Source organism: Crinia signifera, chromosome 1 (genome assembly GCF_055691185.1).
Source record: "Crinia signifera chromosome 1, ASM5569118v1, whole genome shotgun sequence".
NCBI lineage: Eukaryota > Metazoa > Chordata > Amphibia > Anura > Myobatrachidae > Crinia > Crinia signifera.
Window position 1 is genome coordinate 82,407,546 of NC_139217.1, and position 23,801 is coordinate 82,431,346.

The 23,801-nt window shown below is 43.5% G+C and overlaps 1 protein-coding gene across 9 annotated transcripts in view; it reads right to left on the reverse strand.

The window, feature by feature from the left end:
* FIP1L1 (factor interacting with PAPOLA and CPSF1) overlaps positions 1–21,475 on the reverse strand; it is a 53,610-nt gene extending 32,135 nt beyond the window's left edge. For 2 of the 9 annotated variants that reach the window (XM_083168480.1, XM_083168478.1), the window contains exons 1-12: positions 21,088–21,326; positions 17,520–17,568; positions 17,054–17,111; positions 15,202–15,302; positions 15,052–15,116; positions 13,434–13,538; positions 12,916–13,046; positions 10,618–10,727; positions 9,644–9,740; positions 5,264–5,426; positions 2,876–2,923; positions 577–603 (exon numbers count right to left, since the gene is read on the reverse strand). In XM_083168480.1, the coding sequence (XP_083024606.1) occupies positions 577–603; positions 2,876–2,923; positions 5,264–5,426; positions 9,644–9,740; positions 10,618–10,727; positions 12,916–13,046; positions 13,434–13,538; positions 15,052–15,116; positions 15,202–15,302; positions 17,054–17,111; positions 17,520–17,568; positions 21,088–21,283 (1,150 nt within the window). In that variant the 5' untranslated portion in view covers positions 21,284–21,326. Of the gene's footprint in view, positions 1–576; positions 604–2,875; positions 2,924–5,263; positions 5,427–9,643; positions 9,741–10,617; positions 10,728–12,915; positions 13,047–13,433; positions 13,539–15,051; positions 15,117–15,201; positions 15,303–17,053; positions 17,112–17,519; positions 17,569–21,087; positions 21,331–21,360 lie in introns of those variants that run through there. The other 7 variants (XM_083168481.1, XM_083168476.1, XM_083168473.1 and 4 more) reach the window with 7 other exon arrangements.
* Between the last annotated feature and the right edge of the window lie 2,326 nt (positions 21,476–23,801).

Genomic DNA, 23,801 nt, shown 5'->3' on the forward strand with positions numbered 1-23,801 from the left:
CAAGTGTCTTACCCAACTATTTCATAAAGGGGAACATAAAAAAGGACTGCACAATATTTGCATACCTGACTATTTAGTATGAATAAAGTGAATAAATAGGAAATCCACCTTCAACTAATTATATTGTCCAGGCAGAAGTGTTTCCTCTTGATACTACAAAAGAGGAGCTCATTTATTTGTATTTGGTTACATATTGGATGTTCTTTCCATTACCAATGAAAAAACTAAATGTGTGTAAGACCTATAAAACTTCTGTTCAGACGCCGATCACACATGACAATACTCCCTTCATAGTGACCACCCAATCTCCCCATCGCGCCCCCCTCTCCTGTCTAAGACCCACACAAAACTCCATGGGTTTTTTCGCATCTTGACATTACTGTAGACTTTAAAATAAAGTTACATGCATTGCATGGCATAAGAGCAGCTCAGAAATACATCACACACATGTGTGCTAGCACAAAACGTGGCTACAGCATCACAAAATTATATGGTCGCATTTTGCAAGCGATAAAGAAATGACAAAATTGACAATACACATGCAACTAGAGCAGTACATTGGAAGCAGATACTTGCCTGGTGGTGGTACTGTAATGGGTATCCCTATAAAACAGAACACAAATGTCACTTTAATAAAGTTTATATTAATAAAGAGATAGATAGATAGATATAATTTTTTTCCCCCCCACAAAGCTCTGCTGCAGGGTGAGGCTTCGTCGAAAACTCCACACTAGTAATTCCTACATTGACTGTGTGCAGAGGAATTTATCTATGGATGAGTTCACTACTACAAAATGGATCCAAAACAAAAAGGGTATAGTACTGAAAACAAATACAATTGCATTGCATTTTATCAGCGTTTATAACAGTTTCACTTAGAACCATATCCAATTATCTATGGGATAATAGTCAGCCAAGACCAATTCAATTCGCTGCCGATACCCAGACAAGCCCCAGAGGTGCAAGTTTTCAACCGCAGCCTCTGGGATAGAACATGCAGAGAAACCAACAAATGTCATCACTTTACATAGAATTTATACGTTTTTGCACTTTGTCATGGGGTTTATCGTGTGAGGAAAATGCAGAATGACGAAACCCTGAGCGTAATTGGATTATGCCCCTTTGGATTAATTTCTGAAGCTGAAATATATACCCATTGCTTTGTAGGTCTCCTTTTACACAGAACATGTGCATGTCCAACATTTTATATTCGAAATCAAAGTGAATCACTCATCTTATCACTAATGGTGTACAAAATTAAAATATATGGGTTTTAAATTGGTTTCCAAGCAGCATCAGTTTACCACAAAAGGTCACTCATAGCAAATGACGTGACCTGTGAGCAGCATTATATAAGTGCTCAGATATACTGGAGATCAATAGACTTTCAGGAGTTCTGATTAAAAAATGGCCCCACATAAAGGTAAGATACAAAACCTAAGCTGCCTAATGACTTGATTTGCATACCATTTAATTACATACACACTACCTAGAGCAGTGATGGCTAACCTTGACACTCCAGCTGTTGTTGAACTACACATCCCAGAATGCCCCGCAACAGTTTTAGCAGGGCCAAATAGAAAACCTGTAGCAGGGCATGCTTGGATGTGTAGTTCTACAACAGCTGGAGTGTCAAGGTGAGCCATCACTGACCTAGAGGATGCATGCTTCTGCATATTAACGACCCTTTCAGTCTACTGAGCTTGCAGGTCAACTTGGCTATATAGCCAATGGGCTGCATATTCAGCAGGTACCAGTGAACAATATTGAGTACTTGTGGATTATCACGGCTCCCACGATGGCCATCACACATGAAAAAAAAATGCGATGCGATTTTTAACTGAAGAGCATCCAAATGCATTGGAATTAGTATGAAACATGTTCAATGGCCCCCAAATGGCATTTTTGAGGCTGTACCACCCCCACTATCAACGCGGCGGTACGCGTCCTACAACCTTTTCATAACCCCACTATCCACGTCGGCGTGGAGTAGAGAATAGAAAGTGTGGCGTGCGCAGCGAGCCACCTGTGAAGGTATCCGCGTCCCCTCACGAGCTTCACAGGTGTCCGCGTCCACTCGTCACGCTTCGGGCTCGCCACACTTTCTATTCTCAACTCCACGCCGACGTGGATAGTGGGGGTATGAAAAGGTTGTAGGACGCGTACCGCTGCGCTCGCCACGCTTCGGGTTCGCGTTGATAGTGGGGGTGGTACAGCCTCAAAAATGCCATTGAACATGTTTCATACTAATTCCAATGTATTTGGATGCTTTTCAGTTAAAAATCGCATTCGATTTTGACAAAAAATGGCAAAAAAACAGCAAAAATCGCATCCCATCGCATGCCACTATATATGGCATGCGATGGGAGCCGTGATAATCCACAAGTACCCAATATTGTTTACAGATATTGCACAGTATGTACACTGAAAAATCGACCACCCCCGGCCATTATAGTTAGCTATAACCAATGGAGTGTTTGCAGCCAGTGACTCCTGAGTTAGTAATCTAAAATGCATTAATCTTTCAGTTAATGAGAAAAAAAATGGGGCTAAAGAGAAGAGAAAGAGCTACAAATCTGCATGTATACATATAGGTCTCCTGCACAATCCCAATGTCATATACTGGCTGCCTGTGCTGCAATGGCTAACACAATGAATCAGACGGCATTAATAGTGCAACAAAGTTATTTCAAAGTAATATAGCAGGATAGGTAATCCAATGATAATTGGAATCTTAATTTACACAACACACATCATTCACAATCCACCACCACAACAGTATGCACCACTGCTTAACAGTATATTCTCAGCCACAATGCCTAGCCCCCCTCAAAAACAAATCCAGTAAGCATGAGTATTAGGAAATCCACTGTACCATATCTAGATGGCTTTTGCATGGAGAACGATAACTGCATTCCAGATCCTAGAAGAAGGGGAGATAATGGCATGGTTTTTACACAGTCACTTGGCACAGGCCATTTGCATAATTGTTGGCAAGATAACACAGCAGACGGATATAAGCGCACATTCCATGCACCGAAGCTGGACTAGCAGCGTTAGATGGACAGGACATGCTCTGGTGAAGATAAAAGAACGACCCCGTTATTAAGACGCCACATCTGTAACCATTTTACACCAATTAGAGCAGATGATGCAATCTGGGAACCCTCTGCTGAATATATTGCTTTAATCTAAGCAATACTGAACACAATTCACATTAATAAGACTGAACAACAAACTAACTCGTAAGATACCATTTCTCTGTTCATTTAACAACTCCCCACCCAAAAGGTAGAACTCTTCTTTTATTCTCTAATTTCAATTAGCATTATTGTCCCAAATGCCATGCTATCAGGATACGCAAGGGCGTATAGACATATGTTGCGACCACACTAAGTGAAGAGATCATGTTACAAAGAGGCCTGAAAATTCTTGCGTAGCGGAACACATTAGGAAACAAGGCCATGGAACTGAACGATTTATTTTTCTCGATCAGGCAACTTATAGTATCCACTGACGCTCAGGCCTAATAATCCGGCCAGCAAAACATAAACATACTGTACCAAGATCTGCCTACTGATAGTGTAACATGCTGGTTCCTGCTGTGTGCCAAACATCGCTCTCCTGAATGAGCGGCTGTATAGAACAGTCACGGTGTTAATAAAACAATAGGTCACCTTACTAGAATAAATCAGGCAGGGTTTTTCTTGCAAGGAGTTTGACGAGCAAGAAAATACAGTCTAAGAATCGGATTTCAAAGTGGCTTATGCTTTCCAAAGAGCTTCCACAGGATGTTTTATATTTGCAAGTCTTGATTTTTTGGCTTACTCTCTCTCCCAGTTAATATGAGGTAACAACTGTGCCTCCCTCCCCAGATGAACCAAGGAGGTATGGCACAGCGCTATTTTTGTAACGGCTTTGAAGATAAAGTGCTGGCTGCAGCACAAATAAAGCAGGGCCCATTGGGAGCCAAAGCCACAGGCCTGCATGGTTTGCTGCAGATGTACAGCCACTATTGAGTTACAGCGAGTAGACTGGAAGAAACCTGCTTGCGGAGCAAAGACATATTGTATCTATAAGCGTAGAGACAAGGTGCTGACACGCAGGCAGGGTTCAGATCAATAAAAGTGATGAAAATAAGGACTAAAGGTTTGTCCCCTTTCAAAGTGCAAACAATGCGGACTATGGCTCTTTAGTGAGAATCTAACTCTAGAGTGAGCAAAACAAATCTAGAAATAAAAAGAGCATGTTAAAATGTACTTGGAAAGTAGGCATTATTTACAGTTTTTAGGTTTTAAATCACTAGTAGACAAAATAATCTGGGAACCTGTAGAATCTTTTAGTCATACCAATAATTTGGTGAAAACTCTAAAGGAGGTTGAGAAACTATTTTAGGGGCCTGCTCTCACCAGTCAGTCACATATGCAGACTCATCATATATGCAAATTAATTATAAAATAATTATCTTTTAAAACCTAAAAAATAAGGATTGAATACCACTTTGATGTATGAAGCTATAACCTGGATATTTACACGTGAAAGTGTATTACCCCGGTATTACTGAATGTGTGGAAAAAAAAAAAAACAGGATAAATTTACAGGTCCAGGACCCTGATCATGGAGCAGAGACCCTGGAATCTGCCAGCTTGTTAAGCCTGGCAAGTTCCCGAGTCACAGTATAGCTAGCTGACTGGATATACAATAGTGTCCATTTATGAATCAGAACGTGTTGTATGCAAAGTGTATAAAACATTGTTATTCTACCTTTTAAATATTGGCCGTCCACGGGCACTGACAAGAGACCAGGCCTTTGGACTCTCACACAGGTGCATGTTACTTTGCCACACAAAAACAGCAGAATTTACAGAATTATAATGGTCTGCAATTGTTAATTGTTCCCTTAATACTATGCTAGCCTGCCTTTAGGGAATTACATGCCTTAATAAATGACGCCCCTAGGAGAGCGATGGCAAACCTTGACACTCCAGCTGTTGAACTACACATCCCAGCATGTCCTGCATCAGTTTTAGCAAGGCCAAATAGAGAAACTGCAGCAGGGAAATAGTTCAACAGCTGGAGTGTCAAGGTTAGCCATCACTGCCCTAGGAGTTATGCAGTCCTCGTGTAATATACTGTAGAATATATTTATACAATATATGAAACACATAACATACATACAAATTTGCAGTGTTGATTGCCTGTATAGACATTTCCTACAGATTAAATGACACACAATAGTAGTGACTATACACTTTAATCTTACCTGGAGGAGGAATTAGAGGAGGGGCAGTACTGACATTTGGAGGAGGAGGGAATAACGGAGGTGGTGGTAGGTGAGTAGGCGGAGCACCAGGAGGAAAGAATGGTGGTGGAGGCTTAATGAAATTATTATTATCCACTTCTGAAGGAGATTGTTCTGTAACCACCTGCAAGACAGCACACATAATGGTTTACTTAAAAGTATTTAAATCATCACATATGTTCTTAGTTCATGATCGGTCTAGTATAGAACTTCCTTTTTGTTCTATGTTAAATGAGTACTAAGTAATGAAAACTGAGTCAAACATAGTATAAATAAAGAAAAATATGGTACTTGTTTCCTAGCACGGCCACAACGATCATAATCGCGGTCATCGGGGGTAAAATCGGGGCCATCGCGGCCGCTAAAAAAATCGGGTGCGATAGGCCAGACGCGATGCCCGCGATTTCCCCATAGAGAACAATGTTAAATGCCTCAATTTACCCGCGATGACCACGATTTCCCATAGGAAACAATGTGAAATGGCTCAATTTAGCCAAATTATCATAGGAACAATAGTAAATGGGCCAAAAACACCCCTGAACATTGAAATGTCCCCCCAAAAGTAGTTGACGCCACCCCGCCATCAACGTGAACCCGAAGCGTGGCGAGCGAAGCGAGCCCGCGAGGGGCGGCGGTACGCGTCCTCCGACCTTTTCATGCCCTACTATCCACTAGTGCGTGGAGTGAGAATAGAATAGTGTGGCGAGCGCAGCCAGCCACCGAGCCCGAAGCTTGGCGAGCCCCGCGAGGGGACGCGGATACCTTCACAGTTATACGCGTCCCCTCGCGGGCTTCCCAGGTGTCCATGGCGACGCGGACACCTGGGAAGCCCGCGAAGGGACGCGTTTACCTGTGAAGGTATCCACGTCCCCTCGCCACGCTTCGGGCTCGCCACACTATTCTATTCTCACTCCACGCCCTAGTGGATAGTAGGGCATGAAAAGGTCGGAGGACGCGTACCGCTGCGCTCGCCACGCTTCGGGTTCACGTTGATGGCGGGGTGGCGTCAACTACTTTTGGGGGACATTTCAATGTTCAGGGGTGTTTTTGGCCCATTTACTATTGTTCCTATGCTGATTTGGGTAAATTGATCCATTTAACATTGTTTCCTATGGGAAATCGTGGTCATCGCGGGTAAATTGAGGCATTTAACATTGTTCCCTATGGGGAAATCGGGGGCATCGTGTCTGGACCATTTAAGCATTTTTAGGTGCACACGACGCGACCGACCCGATTTTTCACTGTTTTCAATGGAAAAAAAATCGGGGTCATCGCGTCGGTCGCGTCGCAGGCCACTCAAATTACCCCCGATGGCCAAGATTTGTGGCCGTGCTAGGAAACAAGTACCAAAAATATTGATAGAAGGAGCAGGGAAATGGAGAACTATCCTGAGACAATGATATTATGGAAGACCAATCTGGTTTGTAAAAGTATTCACAGCACGTCACTCTTCTCTTTACAAACAATAACCCATAATGGCAATGTGAAAAAAGTTTGAAGATTTTTGCAAATTCAGCAAAAATAAAAAATAGACTAAGAAATCACATGTACATAAGTTTTCATAACCTTTGTCATGAAGCTCAAAATTAAGATCATAATTTGGAAAGATACATACCTGTCTATATAAAAAGGTCCCACACTTGACAGTACAGGTCAGAGCAAAAACCAGGCATTAAGTCAAAGGAATACTGTAGTCTGTAGACCTCAGGATTGTCTCAAGGAACAAATATGGGGAAGGGTACAGAAAAAGATCTGCTGTTTTGAAGCTCCCAATGAGCACAATAGCCTTCGCCATCCGTAAATTGAAGATGTTAAGAACCAACAGGACTCTTCCTGGAGCTGGCCGGCCATCTAATTAGAGTTATTGAGGGAGAAGGGTCCTAGTCAGGGAGGTGACAAAGAACCCGACAGTCACTCGGTCAGTGAAATCGCATTCCTCTGTGGAGAGGTGAACCTTCCAGAAGGACAACCATCTCTGCAGCAATCCACCAAACAGGCCGGAATGGTAGAGCGGACAGAAGGTAGCCACTCCTTAGTGTAAAAAAAAAAAAAAAAAAAAATTGGCAGCCCACCTGGAGTTTACCTAAATGCACCTGAAGGACGCTCAGGCCATGAGAAACAAAATTATCTGGTCTGATGAGACAAAGATTGAACTCTATGGCGTGAATATCATTTTTAGAGGAAACCAGGCACCGCTCATCACCAGGCCAATACCATCCCTTCAGTGAAGCATGGTGGTGGCAGCGTCAAGCTGTTGGGATGTTTTGCAGAGGGAGGAACTGGGAGATTAGTCAGGATAGAGGGAAAGATGACCGAAGCAATGCTCAGAAACATCGTGGAACAAAACCTGCTCCAGCGTGCTCGTGACCCAAGACTGGGGGCGACGGTTCATCCATCAGCAGGACAATGACCCTAAGCACACAGCTGGCTTCAGGACAACTCTGCATGTCCTTGAGTGGCCCAGCCAGAGCACAAAATTAAATCCGATTAAACATCTCAAAATGGCTGTGCACCGAGGCTTCCCACGTAACATGATGGAGCTTGAGAGGTGCTTCAAAGAGGAATGGTGAAACTGGCCAGAGATCGGTGTGCCAACTTGTGGCATCATATTCAAAAAGACTTCTGTAATTGCTGCCAAAGGTGCATCAACAAAGCATTAAGCACACGTTGTGAATACTTATGTACATGCGATTTCTTGATTTTTTTATTTTTTATTTTATTAAAGTTGCAAAAATCCCCTCCCCTCTCGCTGCGGCATATACACTCGATCAGGGTGCCCCCGTGTCCAATCGCCAGGTACACACATCATTTATTGGGTATGCGTCCTGTTTGTTATTTTTCCCTTTCAAAAGGGTCCACAATCATTTTAAATTGCAACAACACTTATGTTTGTTTTTAAATTTGACATTGCTGGCTACTGTTGAAGTGGAATGTGCTTTGTCACAGCCTAGAGCCCTGTACAGCAACCAAAGAAAGGAGGTCATTTAGCTAGTAAGTTATGAACACAAACTGGAAGGCTGCCAGAAGAAACACATCCTGCAGTATCAGAATTCACAAATGCTTGCAGATAAAAAAAAAGGGGGAGGGGATAGGGGGGTGCGCTTAATTGCACCACACTTACAACAGGAAATTCTCATATATCAGGGACAGTTGAAAGAAAAAAAAAAAAATACATATATCAAGGAGATTTTATTCTTTCTACTTCCCAGCGTTCAGTGTTTTCTTTCAGAATTCTTTTGGAACAACTGAACAGACAAAACTACACCCCTGACTGTGCAACATGTTCAACTCGGGCACACGCAGCACAATGAAATACTTGTTTTGTTTTAGAGGAGTTCAGCAAATTAAATGATTTAGCAAAACCTGACATTACATATTACAGCAGTAATAAAATACCATAGGAGGAATAAGAAACCAAAAAGGAGAAATTAACTGGCGTGTATAATAACGTGTCTGCTATCCAGTAACTATGCGAGAGGATACAGCTGGCCTTTTCACAGATGTTCTAGCAAAAGTAAAGTAAGAGTAATTTAGGAAAACGATGTTTGGTTTAAATGGATGCCTATCTTTTTCTGCAATATATAGAAGTCACTACACAAGTAATAAAAAGTGCTCCCCCTCTGTACTATTGGTCATAACATCAACCCACCCGCAAGTGACTCACAAATAGCCTGCCTCTTGCACCAATAGAGAAGAGTTTGGGAAGAAAACATCCTTACACATTGAGCAATGGCCAGATTAAAAAGGTACCCATACACTATACGATTTTGGAACGATTTCACCCAATTCCAGCAGATCAGGATGAAAAAATCAGGTAAAAAAAAAAAAAAAAACAGCCCAGGACGCATGTGTATGACATCCGGTCCCGTACTCATCTGGACGGAGTTGGAGGCTGGGCGTGCTGCATGTCCAACCTCCGACTGACACCCTCCCTGCGGCAAACAGGATCGCATGCAATGAGACATGCAGAAGGACAAAGTTTTGCATGCAATCCTGCCGCCCGGGAAGGCCCCAGGTGCCTCAAGGGGGATCTGATGCGACTTCTCCCCTTGGACAACATCTGAGGAATTAAAGCCGGGCACACACACAAGGCAATGGGTCATCCCACCTTCCCAGCTCATATTGGCACATGTTGGGAAGTGTGCATGACCAATATGCTCGTTCCCACTATTGCTAGCGATGTATTTTGGTCAGCCACGCTGCAGGGTAGATCAGAAGACATCCCTAGTAGCAGTAGTGCCAGTAGCATTGACTGTGTACACACGGATAGGATAGTAAAAAAAAAAAAAGTCAGTTGCCATTAAAACAGGAGAAAACTAAAATATGCACACAAAGAGACACCTGGATGTTGCTCTCATTGGCTCCCCTCCGCCGTCCTTCAACACGTGTGATTGTGGTTGTTTGACCAATGACATCGATTGAGCCCGACAGCTTCCTACTGTAAAACAATTCAATGTTAAGAATACATGTAAGGAAATAAGTGCACATCATTACGTGAATACTATGCAAAACAATACAGGAGGAAATCTATCAAACCCTCTAAAGAGTGGATACGTGGAAAAGTTACCCAAAATTGCTAGCAGGAAGCTTATTGTTTGCTTTAAGGAACATCTCCACTTTAAGTTAATAACACGTCCCCTGCAGCCAGATAAACGTTCAATAAAGGATGTTCACCCCATAAACATACAGTACTTACACAAGAAAGACTTATTGGCAGATAACTATTACACCTGCATAGCTGGTGTCTCTTGAACAGGTTGTGTCAGTGGGTGGGCACAAACAGGATAAACCTAAATGCCCCCAACAAGACAACCGTAGTGATAGTGCCCCAACCTGACAAATAAACTCGTATTTAACTAAACAAATGATTATTTTAAACGGAGAGGTGGGATGTAAATAATTTCTAGGAACAACCATATGATGTGTCTTAACAGATAATTGGACATTAACTGTTCTAAACTCCATTCATGCCCAAACGAATAATAAGAATGTTATAATTAAAGCCTAGAACTTTAAAATTGTATCAGGATTATAGATTGACAATCAATAGATAGACGCGCCAATGGTTGAGACATGAAGAGATCAGCATGAGTTTCACAATTTTTTGTATATAACTTTTTCATACTGTACCACCCACGTGGACTCATTGGGAACTGTAAAATATGCTGCAGTATTTTGCCACATGGCCCAGAGCATGGGATCCACGTGTTCAGGTGTCTACACAGACACCATACAGGAGAGAAATGCAAGCACATTTCCTCAGTTGTGCTCATAAAACACCATGCTAGTCACCACAGAACACTTGTATATCTCACCTTGGGGGCGGAGCTCCAGCTTTAAATAATGATGTGGGAGAAGTAAACTCTTGTTTAGCAGGTTGTATGATCTGATCTTTCTCTGGGTTTCCAGTTCTGCCCTGTTGTACCTATGGATATATAGTCAAAGAAAGTATAAGGGGAAAAGTGTTCTGTACGTCACCCAAATTCAATAAAGCACAGCTGCATAACACTTGTTGCCAGAACATATGGATGAACAGCATTATGAAGAGGAAAAATAAACCACATATGTGGTGATGTCCGACAGTCAAAGTGTTACTTTGTGCGGTCTCAAGTAACTTACTATACAGGCGAAACGCAAAAAATTTGAATATCGTCCAAAAGTTCATTTCAGTAATTCAACTTAAAAAAGTGAAACTAATGTACAGTATAGACTCATTGCATGCAAAGTGAGCTATTTAAAGCCTTGATTAAAATAATTTAAATACAGAAATATCAGTATAATAAGGTGTATATACTCAGCACTTGGTTTGGGCCCGTTTTGGATGAATTACTGACTAAATGCGGCATGGCATGGATGCTATCAGCCTGTGGCACTGCTGAGGTGTTATGGAACATCAGGATGCTGCACTTGCGGCCTTAAGCTCTTCTGTATTGTTCTGTCTCATGTCAATGCCCCACAGATTCTCTATGGGGTTCAGGTCAGCTGAGCTTGCTGGCCAATCCAGCACAGTAATCCCACACTCATTGAACCAGATTTTGGTACTTTTGGCAGTGTGGGCAGGTGCCAAGCCCTACTGGAAAATTATGTCAGCATCTCCATATAGCTAGTCTGCTGAAGGAAGCATGACGTGCTCTAACATGACCTGATAGATGGCTGCATGGACTCTGGACGTAATAAAGCACAGTGGACAAACACCAGCAAAGGATATGGTTTCCCAAATCTAAACAGACTGTGGAAACTTCACAATGAACTTGGATTGTGTGCCTCTCCCAGACTCTGGGACCTTGGTTTCCAAAGAAGATGCAAAATCTGCTCTCATCAAACCAGTTCTTTCTTTTTTAGCCCAGATAAGATGTATATGACGTTGCATGTTATTCAGGAGCTTGACAAGAGGAATACGACATTGTGCACACTTTTCTTCCACACGATTCCCTTCTACTCCTTGTGTCAGGCTTTCCCTCCTTGTGGGTGGTGTCAATGATGCTTTTCTGTACAACTGTCAGGTCAGCAGTCTTCCCCATGATTGTGAATTCTACTGAACTTGACTGAGAGACCATTTAAAAGGCTCGGCGACCCTTTGTAGGCGTTTTGAATTAGCTGATTAGAGTGTGACCCTTTGAGCCTACATTATTAAACCATTTCACAACATTCAAATTTTCTGAGATTTTGGATTTTCATAAGCTGTAATCATCAAAATTATAACAAAAAAAGGCTTGCAATATCTCACTATGGGGCAGATGTTTAATACATCTGCCCCATAGTGAGATATTGCAAGCGTTTTTTTGCCTTAACAAGAGATAAATGCAAGGGTGAATTTTAAGGTGGCCATACACACGCAGATTTATCTTCAGATCAGGCTGGTTGGAACAAAAACATGGTTATGGGTGAGAGCTAATGACAGTTGATAATTTGCTTGAAATGCTGGAAAACTGACAAACTGTCATCCATAACCATGTTTTTGTTCCAACCAGCCAGATCTTACTAGTGTATGAGCACCTTCAGTTAGCAGGAGATTGGCTGGACGTTTATCTCTCATTATCACACTTGCATTTATCACTTGTTAAGGCTTAATACATCTGTCCCTTTGCATGCAATGAGTCTATATATTAGTTTCACCTTTTAAGTTGAATTAGTGAAATAAATGAACTTTTTGACAATATTCAAATTTTTTGCGTTTCGCCTGTAAGTAACACACATAAATACAGACCTTAAACATACTCTGCACTGATAATGGAGATTTAATGGTTTTCAGATGAATGAATTGCATTTAATGCTGGCACATACAGAGGAGTATTCAATAAAGTCTGGTGAATTCAGCATCAGCGATATAGGAATAAAAAAATGTTGACAACCACAATTTCGCGATCTACAAAAACAGTACTTTGACTGAATAGGTCGAATCTAAATTCGACCTAAAAATGGTTTTTCATTGAATACCCTCCCCGCACAGTATCCATAGTAATATAATTTCCACATATATTATTCATAAATAGACATGATTTAGTGGCGGGGGGAGAATACATGCACTTATGAATGTTCAGGATTATTTCTTGGCTTATTTGCCGTGAAACAAAGCATATTTTCTGTTTGTTCGTCTTTTTTTTTTACTGTACCGTAATTTTATTGGTTGTAGAAGAAACAGGAATGGCTTCTAAGCCCATCCTTAATCTCTTCTGCTTTTCACAGTACGCTTTCCAAGTATCTTCATTAAAACCATAATTGAAATAGTCTGAGAGATCAGCGCCTACAAAATGCAAAGAAAATTTCAAGTTGGAGGAACATAAAATATATATATATATATATATATATATATATATATATATATATATATATATATACACACATACACACATATACATATACACACACACACTATTTTACAATTTAAAAAAAAAAAAAATCTAATAAAAGGTTAAAAGCCATTTCAGAAATAAAATAAAAAATAAATAAAAAAAAAAAAACACACACAACATTTACAATTCCTAGGCTTTAGTTATTGTGACTAAATGGTCTGAAAACATCAGTTCAGGACACGGAGCATCTTTTGAGTTTCCTGTGGTACATAAGCTGTCTAAGAGGATGGTTTCTAGTTTTACATTGGTGGCAAATATAATGCAGAACACCATATTACCTGGTTTTCTCCAAGGTTTGTCCTCAAAAGAATCCAAGTCCACTTCTAACAGAGGAACGCCGTTGATATTGCCGGGGGCATCCAAATCTACCCCTTTACCTTTTCCTTCATAGAGAAAGTAGAAAAGTTTCATTAATTTCATTTGGAAACAAAAAGTATTCCTCACTTACATGAAGTAACAGTTTCAGTAGAAAGTCAGCATTAGCTGCATATGTAGTGTTTTTTAGCTATGTAAGTAAACCTTAAGCAACAGTCTATTAGAATAGGAATCACAATTACCAACTATAAGAGAAGGAGGTTGGCAAATATAAAAGTGACCACATCAAGTTGGGCTTTCACTGACACAGTCGCATCGAATACAAACATGTTAGAGATGCCTGCAGCGAATGCTGTAAGGTAAACACAATGCAGTTGCTGGGCTCAGCCCAATCAGCTGGCCCCTTGTTTGACGCGGCATCCTGCTTCCAGGACAAGGGAGATTTTAAGAATCCCCCAGTTGCAGGAAGACAATATTCCAGCAGCCCAGGTTCAGGGATGTGCACTCCTGGGTCTGTGCATGCTTGTGTCTGACAATACTATCAGCGACTGCATGATCAGCAGGGGACCCAATAATGTCACTGAACTAGATCATTCAGTGAGTATTATATCGGCGGGGGGGACATAATTGCCCAGTGTGTACAGGCTTTTAGCATCTCTTCCTGTTGATAGTTGGGGGGGGGAAGGGGGGGGGGGGGGGGGGGGGAAGGGGGGGGGGGGGGAAGAGACTGTGAAGTGAAAGAAAATCATTTTAGAAAGTTTTTGATTTTGATTCCATATATAACCATGAATAAGAACTATTTGACCCTTATTAAGTCCCATTTTTCTAACAAATCTGATTAAATAATAAAATGACATTATTCGGGTTTGAACCTATTTCCATAAATTGATTTTGAAAAAATATTACTCAGTTCAGTGGTTAAGAAACCTTTTGTATTTTAAGTAAAAACCTTAAACTGTGACCGGGTGTGGATCAGTTGGTCACCAGCAAGTTGGTCGACATGCAGGAAGGTCCACAGGGTCATTAGGTCGACATGGGGTTTTCACTTTTTTTCCCTGAATGTCGACTCAAGTCGACATGGGCACAGGTTAAAGTGCACCGCTGCGCTCACCATGCTACGCTCGGCGCACTATTTTATTCTCCCGTCATGCCCTAGTGGATGGTAGGACATGACATACAGACTGTCGGCACATGTTGGCTCAAAACACAATGAAAAACCCCATGTCGACCTTTTGACTGTCCAACTAGACGCAGGTCGACGTAAAGCATGTCAACTATCATGCTGGTTACCAAATGACCGTATCCCCTGTGACCAATCCTACAGCCCAAGTCATTATCAGTAGTACACAAATGTAAAAGGGAAGCAGACAGACGAGATCCAAATCAATAGAACCATCATCTGACTACTATTCACACTGTAGAGAAGTTCCTGCCAATGGGAAAAGACTCAGACAATGTGAAAATCAGCCAGGCCATATGGGCTGAAAGCCCTTGGCATCTCTGGATAGTCACCAGTGGAGATTTTAAATGTATGAAACTCGCTCTATAAAAGCAACAGCCACAATATTTCATGCGTCTTACCAGATGAGCCATAAATCCTGCCACCAGTTTTAATGTTCAGGTTAACTGGGGTTGCCCCATAGCTCCTAAAACAGAAGTTACAAGTTTTAACAATTTCATTCATAAGATAGGACATTAGCGAGCTAAATGCTTGAAAGAATAGCGACCTACCCAAACTGGGGAGCTCCTGTTTTAATATCTCCAATAGTAACATGGACATCATCTTCATCGTCATCACTGTCACTTTCGCTGTCATCCTCTGTCTCTGTCACCTTACACAGGCAAAAACATACACATGTTACAATTCCAGTGGAATAGACACAGAATTAGCATTAAATGGCATCGCTGAGCTGTAAACATGTAATGCCTCAGCACTTTCCTATTTATAAAGTACTTTGGCTCCCAACAAGCAAAAAACATACTTGATATAACCATATACATGCAAAAATACATACAATACACAATTAGATTTAAAAAAAAAAACACACTAACAAGAAATCAAATGAAATGAAGGTTTATACCATGGGTCCTCAAACTGCGGCCCTCCAGATGTTGTGAAACTACAAATCCCAGCATGCCTTGCTACAGTTTTAACATTCCCTTATAGCAAAACTGTGGCAAGGCATGCTGGGATTTGTAGTTTCACAACATCTGGAGGGCCGCAGTTTGAGGACCCATGGTTTATACACACTGGGCGATTTTGCCCATTGTGTATGGACAGGGATGATCGCTGTGGAGAAAGCTGCTCCGCTTCCCCCCTGCCCGGCACCGTCAGCGGGGGCAGGATGGCTTTCCATAGTGCTATGGAAAGTCGTCCACAAAGCCGCTCATCTGCTGGTAATACAAGCAGATGAGCGGCTTTCCCAGCGATGATGCAGGAGCACGCATCACCGCTCATCGCCGGGCCTTACACTATGGGCAGTATTCAATGAGCCTGATTCGCCAGGTTTTTATGGCGAATTTGTGCTGTTTGGCGAATTTCTGACAAAAACGGTGAATCACCCTATTCAATGACCACATGGCGAATACATTTGAAGGTTTTTTTCGCCATGATTCACCGAGTAGCAATCGCTATCTTTTTATGGTGAAGTGGAATGTGAACTTTTAAAATAAAGTGTTTTGTTTTTTACATTTGGTGTCAAAAAATCAGGAATTTTATTCTGAGGAGGGGCATGCTATTTTTATTCATGTGCTGTAAGCACATGAATATATATTTAATTTTAAAAATAATATTTTTTTTTATTTTATTTTTTTACACAGCAGCCAGCAGGGGGCGCCGGAGCCGAGCCGCTCATTACATATTCATATATTCACTGCACCCGATGTTACGTTCGTGTGTAGTGAATATACGCCCCCCTGCTGGCACCCCCGGGGGGGCAGCCTGTGCTGCCTGGCACCCGGGGAGCCCACCTAACCCCCCACAAAGGTCTGGGCTAGGCAGAGAGACTACCATCTCTCTGCCTGGCACCGTCCTCAGGCTCCCTGCGGCAATCGCCGCAGGAGCTTATATTCGCCAGTCAGGGGCAGCGAGCCCCTGACACGTTGAATACCGGAGCCCGCTGGCTCCGGAACGTGGCGAATGTGCAGCGAATCCAAAAAAGGATTCGCTGCACCTCGCAGGTATTCACATTGAATACCGCCCACTGAGTAGCTTTGAGCTGAAAGCCACTCAAAACACCAAGTTTGGGCGGCTTTCAGTGTGTAGGCCCCATTAAGGATTAATTTTCGTACAACTGAACTATGTTACATTTATTTAAAAAATGAATGTATTTAGGTTTCGTACAATACAAAAAGCTGTCCAAAATTCTATAAGAAAATTCCTAAAACATTCTACATTCGCTTAACTAAAAAAACGAAAGAAAAAAAAAAAAAAAAACACACAACTTGTCATCTTTTGTTTTCTAGTTTATGTGACACTAGCTTTACTCTTCCTTGTGACAAATCGGATTACAATCTCTGGTTCTGAATCCACGTATTACCAAACAGTTAATCTTTGAAATGAAAACAGAAGGGGGAATATTACCGTTTTTACAACGCCATTCTCAGTAGTCTCAGCTTCAACAACTGTTAAGGGATGAGAGCTGTGGAATAAATGGATAAGAAAATTAAAGAAAGTATTATGTAAAATGAGCCATTACAATAAAGAAGGCTTGTAGTACATAACGTCAATATACATAGAGGTGTATTCAATGCTTTTTGCTGGCTGTGAAAGCGAGCAGTGCTGCCTGCTCTCTGTCACAGCGCGCAGGGTTAGTATTCAACTGACCCCCTCTACAGGCCATTTCCCCCCTTGCTAGGTTTGTGGAACGAGGGGGAAACAGTGTATGCGGCCGCTCCATGCAATAGCCATGAGCCTCGCTGATTGAGGATATCCTCGCCATCCTCTCACAGAGAGGATTTCCCCAGCGCTTGTTTTCGGCAATCCCCAACATTTAACCCCCTCGCCGGCCACATTGAATACGGCCCTCAGTGTGTCTTAACCCGCCTACCTTGTTATATCCTCTTCATCATCATCTGGCCCCGCAGCTTCGTTTTCCTCTGCAAAAATACAAGAATTTGTAAATTAAGGTGCAACCCAACGACTACATAAAACATCGTTTTGCTGTACAGAGAAATTACGGAAGGGAGAAAATTGGAAAAGGAAGGCTTCTTTAGGTTCTCAATAGGAAGTTGGCTAACTTACTAGAAGTGGAAATGATCTGGTTTCCATGGTTATAAAGAGCTATTCTAGTTGGATGTCTTTTCTGAAGTAAAAATGATGTATCAATCGAAGATATGAATAACCAAAAATAAGTCATTTCGTGAAGTTTTTTTTTTAAACCCCCAATTGTAACTTTTTTGTTAATGACATTTCATATCCAGCACTTATAGCTATACCCTACTAATCTCAATTAGACAAAATGAGGGGATTAATAAGGTAGTTGCACCTTGCACATAGGTAGGAAGAAATGCTAACCATAAACAATACAGGAGTAATGGCCCCCAACACATTGAGGCTTTTATACTGATCCCTTAATGGCCAGGTTGGGGAAGTCGGGAATATTAATTGTGTGCCAAGTGAATTTGTCAAAATCGGTGTGAAAATTGCCAAGCAAACATTTTTATTCATCATAATGACCTGTAATGTTTACCTGTATAGGAAATATAATCGTTGTTTACACAACATTTGTTATTTGAATTCATAGAACAAATGTGAGTGACACCGGCATTTTTAGCCAATAGATCTCAGAGCGGTTGGCACTCATATTTTATCTCTCAATGAAATGCTGCCATTTTTAGAGGATATTTTTACGCATCTCACAGAAGTTGGCACTCAAAGAGTTAAACATGTTTAAAAATCCTGATCCCGTGATCGAAAATGGACGGGAATCGTGAACTTTAACAAGTTTAATTTCCCTGACAGATTGCCAGTGTCGTTGGATCAGTGCTACCAATGTATGAGGACAATAAGCTAGCAGGACATAATTATAAAGACAATAGTGAACTTGGACAAACCTAGCTTTAGAACAGGCATGTCCAACGTTGGCCCTCCAGATGTTATGAAACTACACATCCCAGCATGCATTGCCACAGTTTTGCTATTAGAGAATGCTAAAACTATTGCAAAGCATGCTGGGATGTGTAGTGTCAAAACATCTGGAGGGCCAACGTTGGACATGCCTGCTTTAGAAGGTCACCATAGCTAAAAAGGATTAAACATTACGGAGATTAAACTTGTGAAATTGAATTGCAGAATCTGTGAATTAGTTTTAGGTGTTTTTAAGAAACACTTAAAAATATATATATTATCTATAAGATATAGACACAACATAAAAACATAAGCTCACTGCTGCTGCTATAGCTATTGTGTCATATCAGATTGGCCTATTTATGATCATAACTCCATTTTGCCCAAGAGGAAACAATTTTCTGTATTTAACAATGATGGCACACTGGAGCAGGCTGCCCGACGTGTCACATGAGAAGGAACTCATTTTCTTTTAACAAACGCAGGTACTAATGCAGGGAACAGCAAAATGGACTATTGTAGAAAAAATAGCAACAAGCAACTTAAGGTTTAGGGACTGAGCATGGTGAATGCAAATAATTGCACACACAGAATTAATATGTAACAGTCACGGAAAGAAAAAAGTGTTAAATGAATGCATGAAACTATTGGCATTACTTGAGCAAGTGTTTGGGGCATTGAAGTATTAATGTGTAATACAGCAGGGGTATTCAACATGCATCCATCCAGTAGCTGCGGAACTACGCATCCCAGTAACAGTGGACACTTGTGCGGCTGCTCACCCCTCACACCGGGAAACAGCAACACTACAGAAAGCAGAAACTCTGTTGCACTGATTAGGGCCTGATAAGACCTCTCACACTAGGAATATACAAGAGAATTGTATCCCACTTGCATTCAGACATATGGAGGACTGAAAATGCCCCACAATGCACTTGGATAGAGTAAGGCCATTAATAAGCCACCCTCCCATGTGACTAGTGAAGACATTAGTTAAAGCTTTCGCCCCCACCCCTGCACTTGATAAGTGGCAACAAGTAGGAGAACTCACTCCTCTTCCACTGGAACATGAGGGCAGTAGTGAACTCCTCCTCTCAGGTAGCATACAGTGATAACCCCCCCTTTACAATTACACCACTAGTGCAAACCTAAACAGGTGTTGTAAAGCTTAGGGGCACAAACAAAAGACATTCTGTGCCAAGCAATCTTACTTGATATTTTGTGCATGCTCTAAAGTATCTGAGCCAGCGATAGAAATCGCTTAGAAAATAGGCAAAAACCACCTAGTGTGTATGCCCCCTTAGAGCCTGAGCATAGACATAAGTATGGAGCCAATGAGTGCACTAATACAGTGGCTCTCAAACCCCATCCTCATGACCATACACAGGTCGCTTGAAGGTACACTGTATCACCAACTGTCACATTTTAAACATCTATAGGTGACTTGAAAAATATGAACCAGGTTTGAGAACCGGTGCACTAGGCACAGGGCCATTCCCTTCAGCACTGTGAAGGCACTGGTCAAGGTCCTTGTTCCAGGGACAAAAAAAAGACACTAGTAAGAGCCACTACCCTTGGTGGGAAAAAGCATGGACACTAGCAAGCACCCTTATCCCTGGTTGGATACTAACGAGCACCCTATTCCTTGGAGGGATGTAGCAAGGTCACCAGTGAGCGCCCTTCTCTCTGGAGGGACACAATAATGACACTTCCCTTTGGTAGGATGCAGCGAGGGCACCAGTGAACCCCCTTGACTCCTGGTGGATGTAGCTGGGGAGGGGGGGGGGGGGGCAACAAGTGCCCTTCCGTGGGACACAATGATGACACTACTGAGCACCTTTCTCCCTGGTGGGACACAGGGCGGACACTAGCGAGCACCCTTTCCCCTGGTGGGACACAGGGCGGACACTAGCGAGCACCCTTTCCCCTGGTGGGACACAGGGCGGACACTAGCGAGCACCCTTCTCCCTGGTGGGACACAGCGAGGACACTAGCGAGCACCCTTCTCCCTGGTGGGACACAGCGAGGACACTAGCGAGCACCCTTCTCCCTGGTGGGACACAGCGAGGACACTAGCGAGCGCCATTCTCTTCTTGGTGGGACACAGCGAGGACACTAGCGAGCGCCATTCTCTTCTTGGTGGGACACTAGCGAGCACCATTCTCCCTGGTGGGACACAGCAAGGACACTAGCAATCACCCTTCCCCCCTGGTGGGACACAGTGAGGACACTAGTGAGCACCCTTCCCCCATGGTGGATTGCAGCGAGGACACTAGTGTCCTTTGCCCTGGTGGGATGCAATGAGGACACTAGTGTGCACCCTTTCCGCTGGAGGAACACATGTTTCCCCTGGTTGGACACGGCAGGTTTCTCCTGGTGGGACACAGTAGGCCCTTACTCATCAACTTAGGAAATGAACTGTAGATGCATACTGGCCCTACATACTGTCAAATCAGCCCCCACGTGTGAGGAATACGGAGTGCCCTCCCTGACAATAGCAGACCAGGATATGTTGTGGAGACATGAGACACACAGCTGCACGCTCGTACCCCCATATAGCCATTCCTCCTCCTCATCCCCGACTCCTCCGCCCGCGGTCACCGTGGTGGGTGGAGTGGTGGCTACGGCTGACGGAGGAGGAGAGGCGGATGAGGAGGGAGCGGCAACGACGGCGGCGGTATCATTGCCGGTACTGCTCTCCGTTGTCACCACCATCCTCTCCAGCAGCTCCCCGCCGGCGGACATCTTTCCTGGAGAAGGAGGGAAGGATCAGGTTATCGCGAGAGTCCTCCAGCCCCTCAGCCGCCAGTACCCGGATCTACCTGCAAGCAATCGGAAGCCGCTGTAGCTACCACGTGACAGTGTTTCGGCTGTAGTAGCGGCCATGTTAGCTGTGGTCACCGTCTGCCCTTTTCTGATAGCTTTATTGCTTCCATCAGTGACACACGAGCAAGCAGCTTCCTCTCCAGCTCAGCTGTGGTTATTCTAATCCCAGCGTGCCCAGCCCCTGCTGCTGTTAGAGATAAATGGCATGGTAGTTGCTAAATTTGCTACAGACTCAATAGATGCGCTCTTTGCACTCAGTTTCACATGCTATTTTAAATAATTTAGCATTTATGAAATCATGCCATACATAAGCGAATCTAGAATTATGGTAATGGGTGGTCCCAAATCCAAATATACAAGCAGGGTGGACCTTTGCGTGGCGAGAAGGGGGTGTGGCCTCATGGGAAGGTGGCATGGCACCACAAAAAGGGGCATGGTATTACACTTTAGACCACACACCATAATGCCCATTACACATTTTAGCAAACTCCGTAATACCCATTACACATAAAGCCATACGCCATAATGCCAATTACACATAAGGCCACACACCATAATGCCCATTATATGCTATATAACAAGCCGTAATGCCCATTATATATTTGACACACAAGTGCCGCTTACCTACATGCTCATTGCTAGGGGGTTCTTGCTTGATGCCAAGGGCTTCATGTTCGATGCCAAGGGGGCTTCATGCTTGATGCCAAGAAGGCTTCATGCTTGATGCCAAGGGGCGGAGGGAATTGCTCGTTGCCAGGGGGGGGGGGATAGCTCGTTGCCAGGGGGGGGAGAATAGCTCGTTGCTGAGGGGGGGGGGGATTGCTTGTTGCCAAGGGGGAGTAAGGAAGCCGTAGGACACACCTAATTTAAAGAAATGACAGCCGGGCAGTGAGAGCTGCAGCAGAGAGAAGCCCATAGACCGTTTACAGAGTCTGAGCTGATAGAGGCAATTAAGTGAACCCCCTCTGGTAAAAGTCCGGGCCCAGATGGTTTTACTATCTCTTACTATAGTTTCAAACACAGACTACTCCCTCTTTTACTACGGGCTTTTAACACAGTTAACGCTTCTCATCCTTTTCCCTCCCAATCCCTAGAAGCCCATATAACAGTTATTCCTAAAGAGGGCAAAGACCCTTCCCTTTCCCTTCCTCCCTCAATATTGATGTGAAGCTTTACGCCAAATTATTAGCGAACAGATTAAAACACCTATTGCCTGCCATTATTCACAGTGACCAAGTAGGCTTTGTACCAGGTCATGAAACTAAAGATAACACCTCCAAGTAATACCCCTTTTACACCGCCGAAAAATCCGGGTCAGAGGCGGGTCAGACCCGGATCTTCGGCGGTGTAAATCCCTAACGCCGTGTCCCTTTACACGGGACTTCTACCCAGGTCCAGACCTGGGTAGAACACGGCTAGGACCTGGGTAGAGGGCGGTGTAAATGGGAAAGCCGGGTCGGATGACCCGGCTCCCATTTACATGAATGGGGAATGTCCAATCTGCGGACCGCAGCGTCCGCAGGTTGGACGGGTTGTCAGCCTGATACTGACAGCCGGCGCTGCTGTCTGCTATACCCTGCAGACAGCAGCGGCGGCGGGGGAGGGAGGTGAATGGATGCCTGTGTGCGGCATCCATTCACCTCCTGTGCGACGGCGGGGGGAGTGTGCGCGGGGACTGGGGGCAGCCCGGCCAGCAGCTTGCCTTAGTGCTGGGCTGCCCCCAGCAGCGTTCCGGTCCGGCGGCGGCGGTGATTGGCGCTTGGAGATGACATCGTCCTGTCATCTCCAAGCACGGGGGGCGGCGCGGGTGCGGTGTAAATTGCACTAAACGCCGGGTCGCACCCGGCTTGAACCTGGGTCTAAAAAAGCCGGGTGCGACCCAGCGTTTTGGTGTAAAAGGGGTATAAATCACCCTGAACACCACCACCTTACATCCACTAAAACCACTGGTATCCTTCTGTCAACAGACGCTGAGAAGGCTTTTGATAGAATTGACTGGGGTTTCATGAGAGGTGTGCTGAGCCATCTTGGCCTAGGACCAATATGCTTCCAATGGATCTTAGCTCTATACACTTCCCCCTCCGCCAGAATAAGGATTAATGGTTCACTGTCAAACACATTCACTATCCGCAATGGGACCCGTCAGGGTTGCCCACTCTCCCCCCTAATTTTCATTCTATGCATAGAAGCTCTGGCCAGGGCGATTAGAGGTAATCAGAACAGCGGGATTACAATAGCTGGACAGGAGTATAAACTTGCCCTCTTTGCTGATGATTTACTCTTTACCATTACTAATCCCATGATCTCCCTCCCTAGCCTAATGTCCGAATTTAAGTGCTTTAGTACCCTCTCAAATTTCAAAATTTATTTTACAAAGTCGGTGGCCATGAACGTTTCTGCCCCTCCGGCTACTGTGACAAACCTCAAATCCTCATTC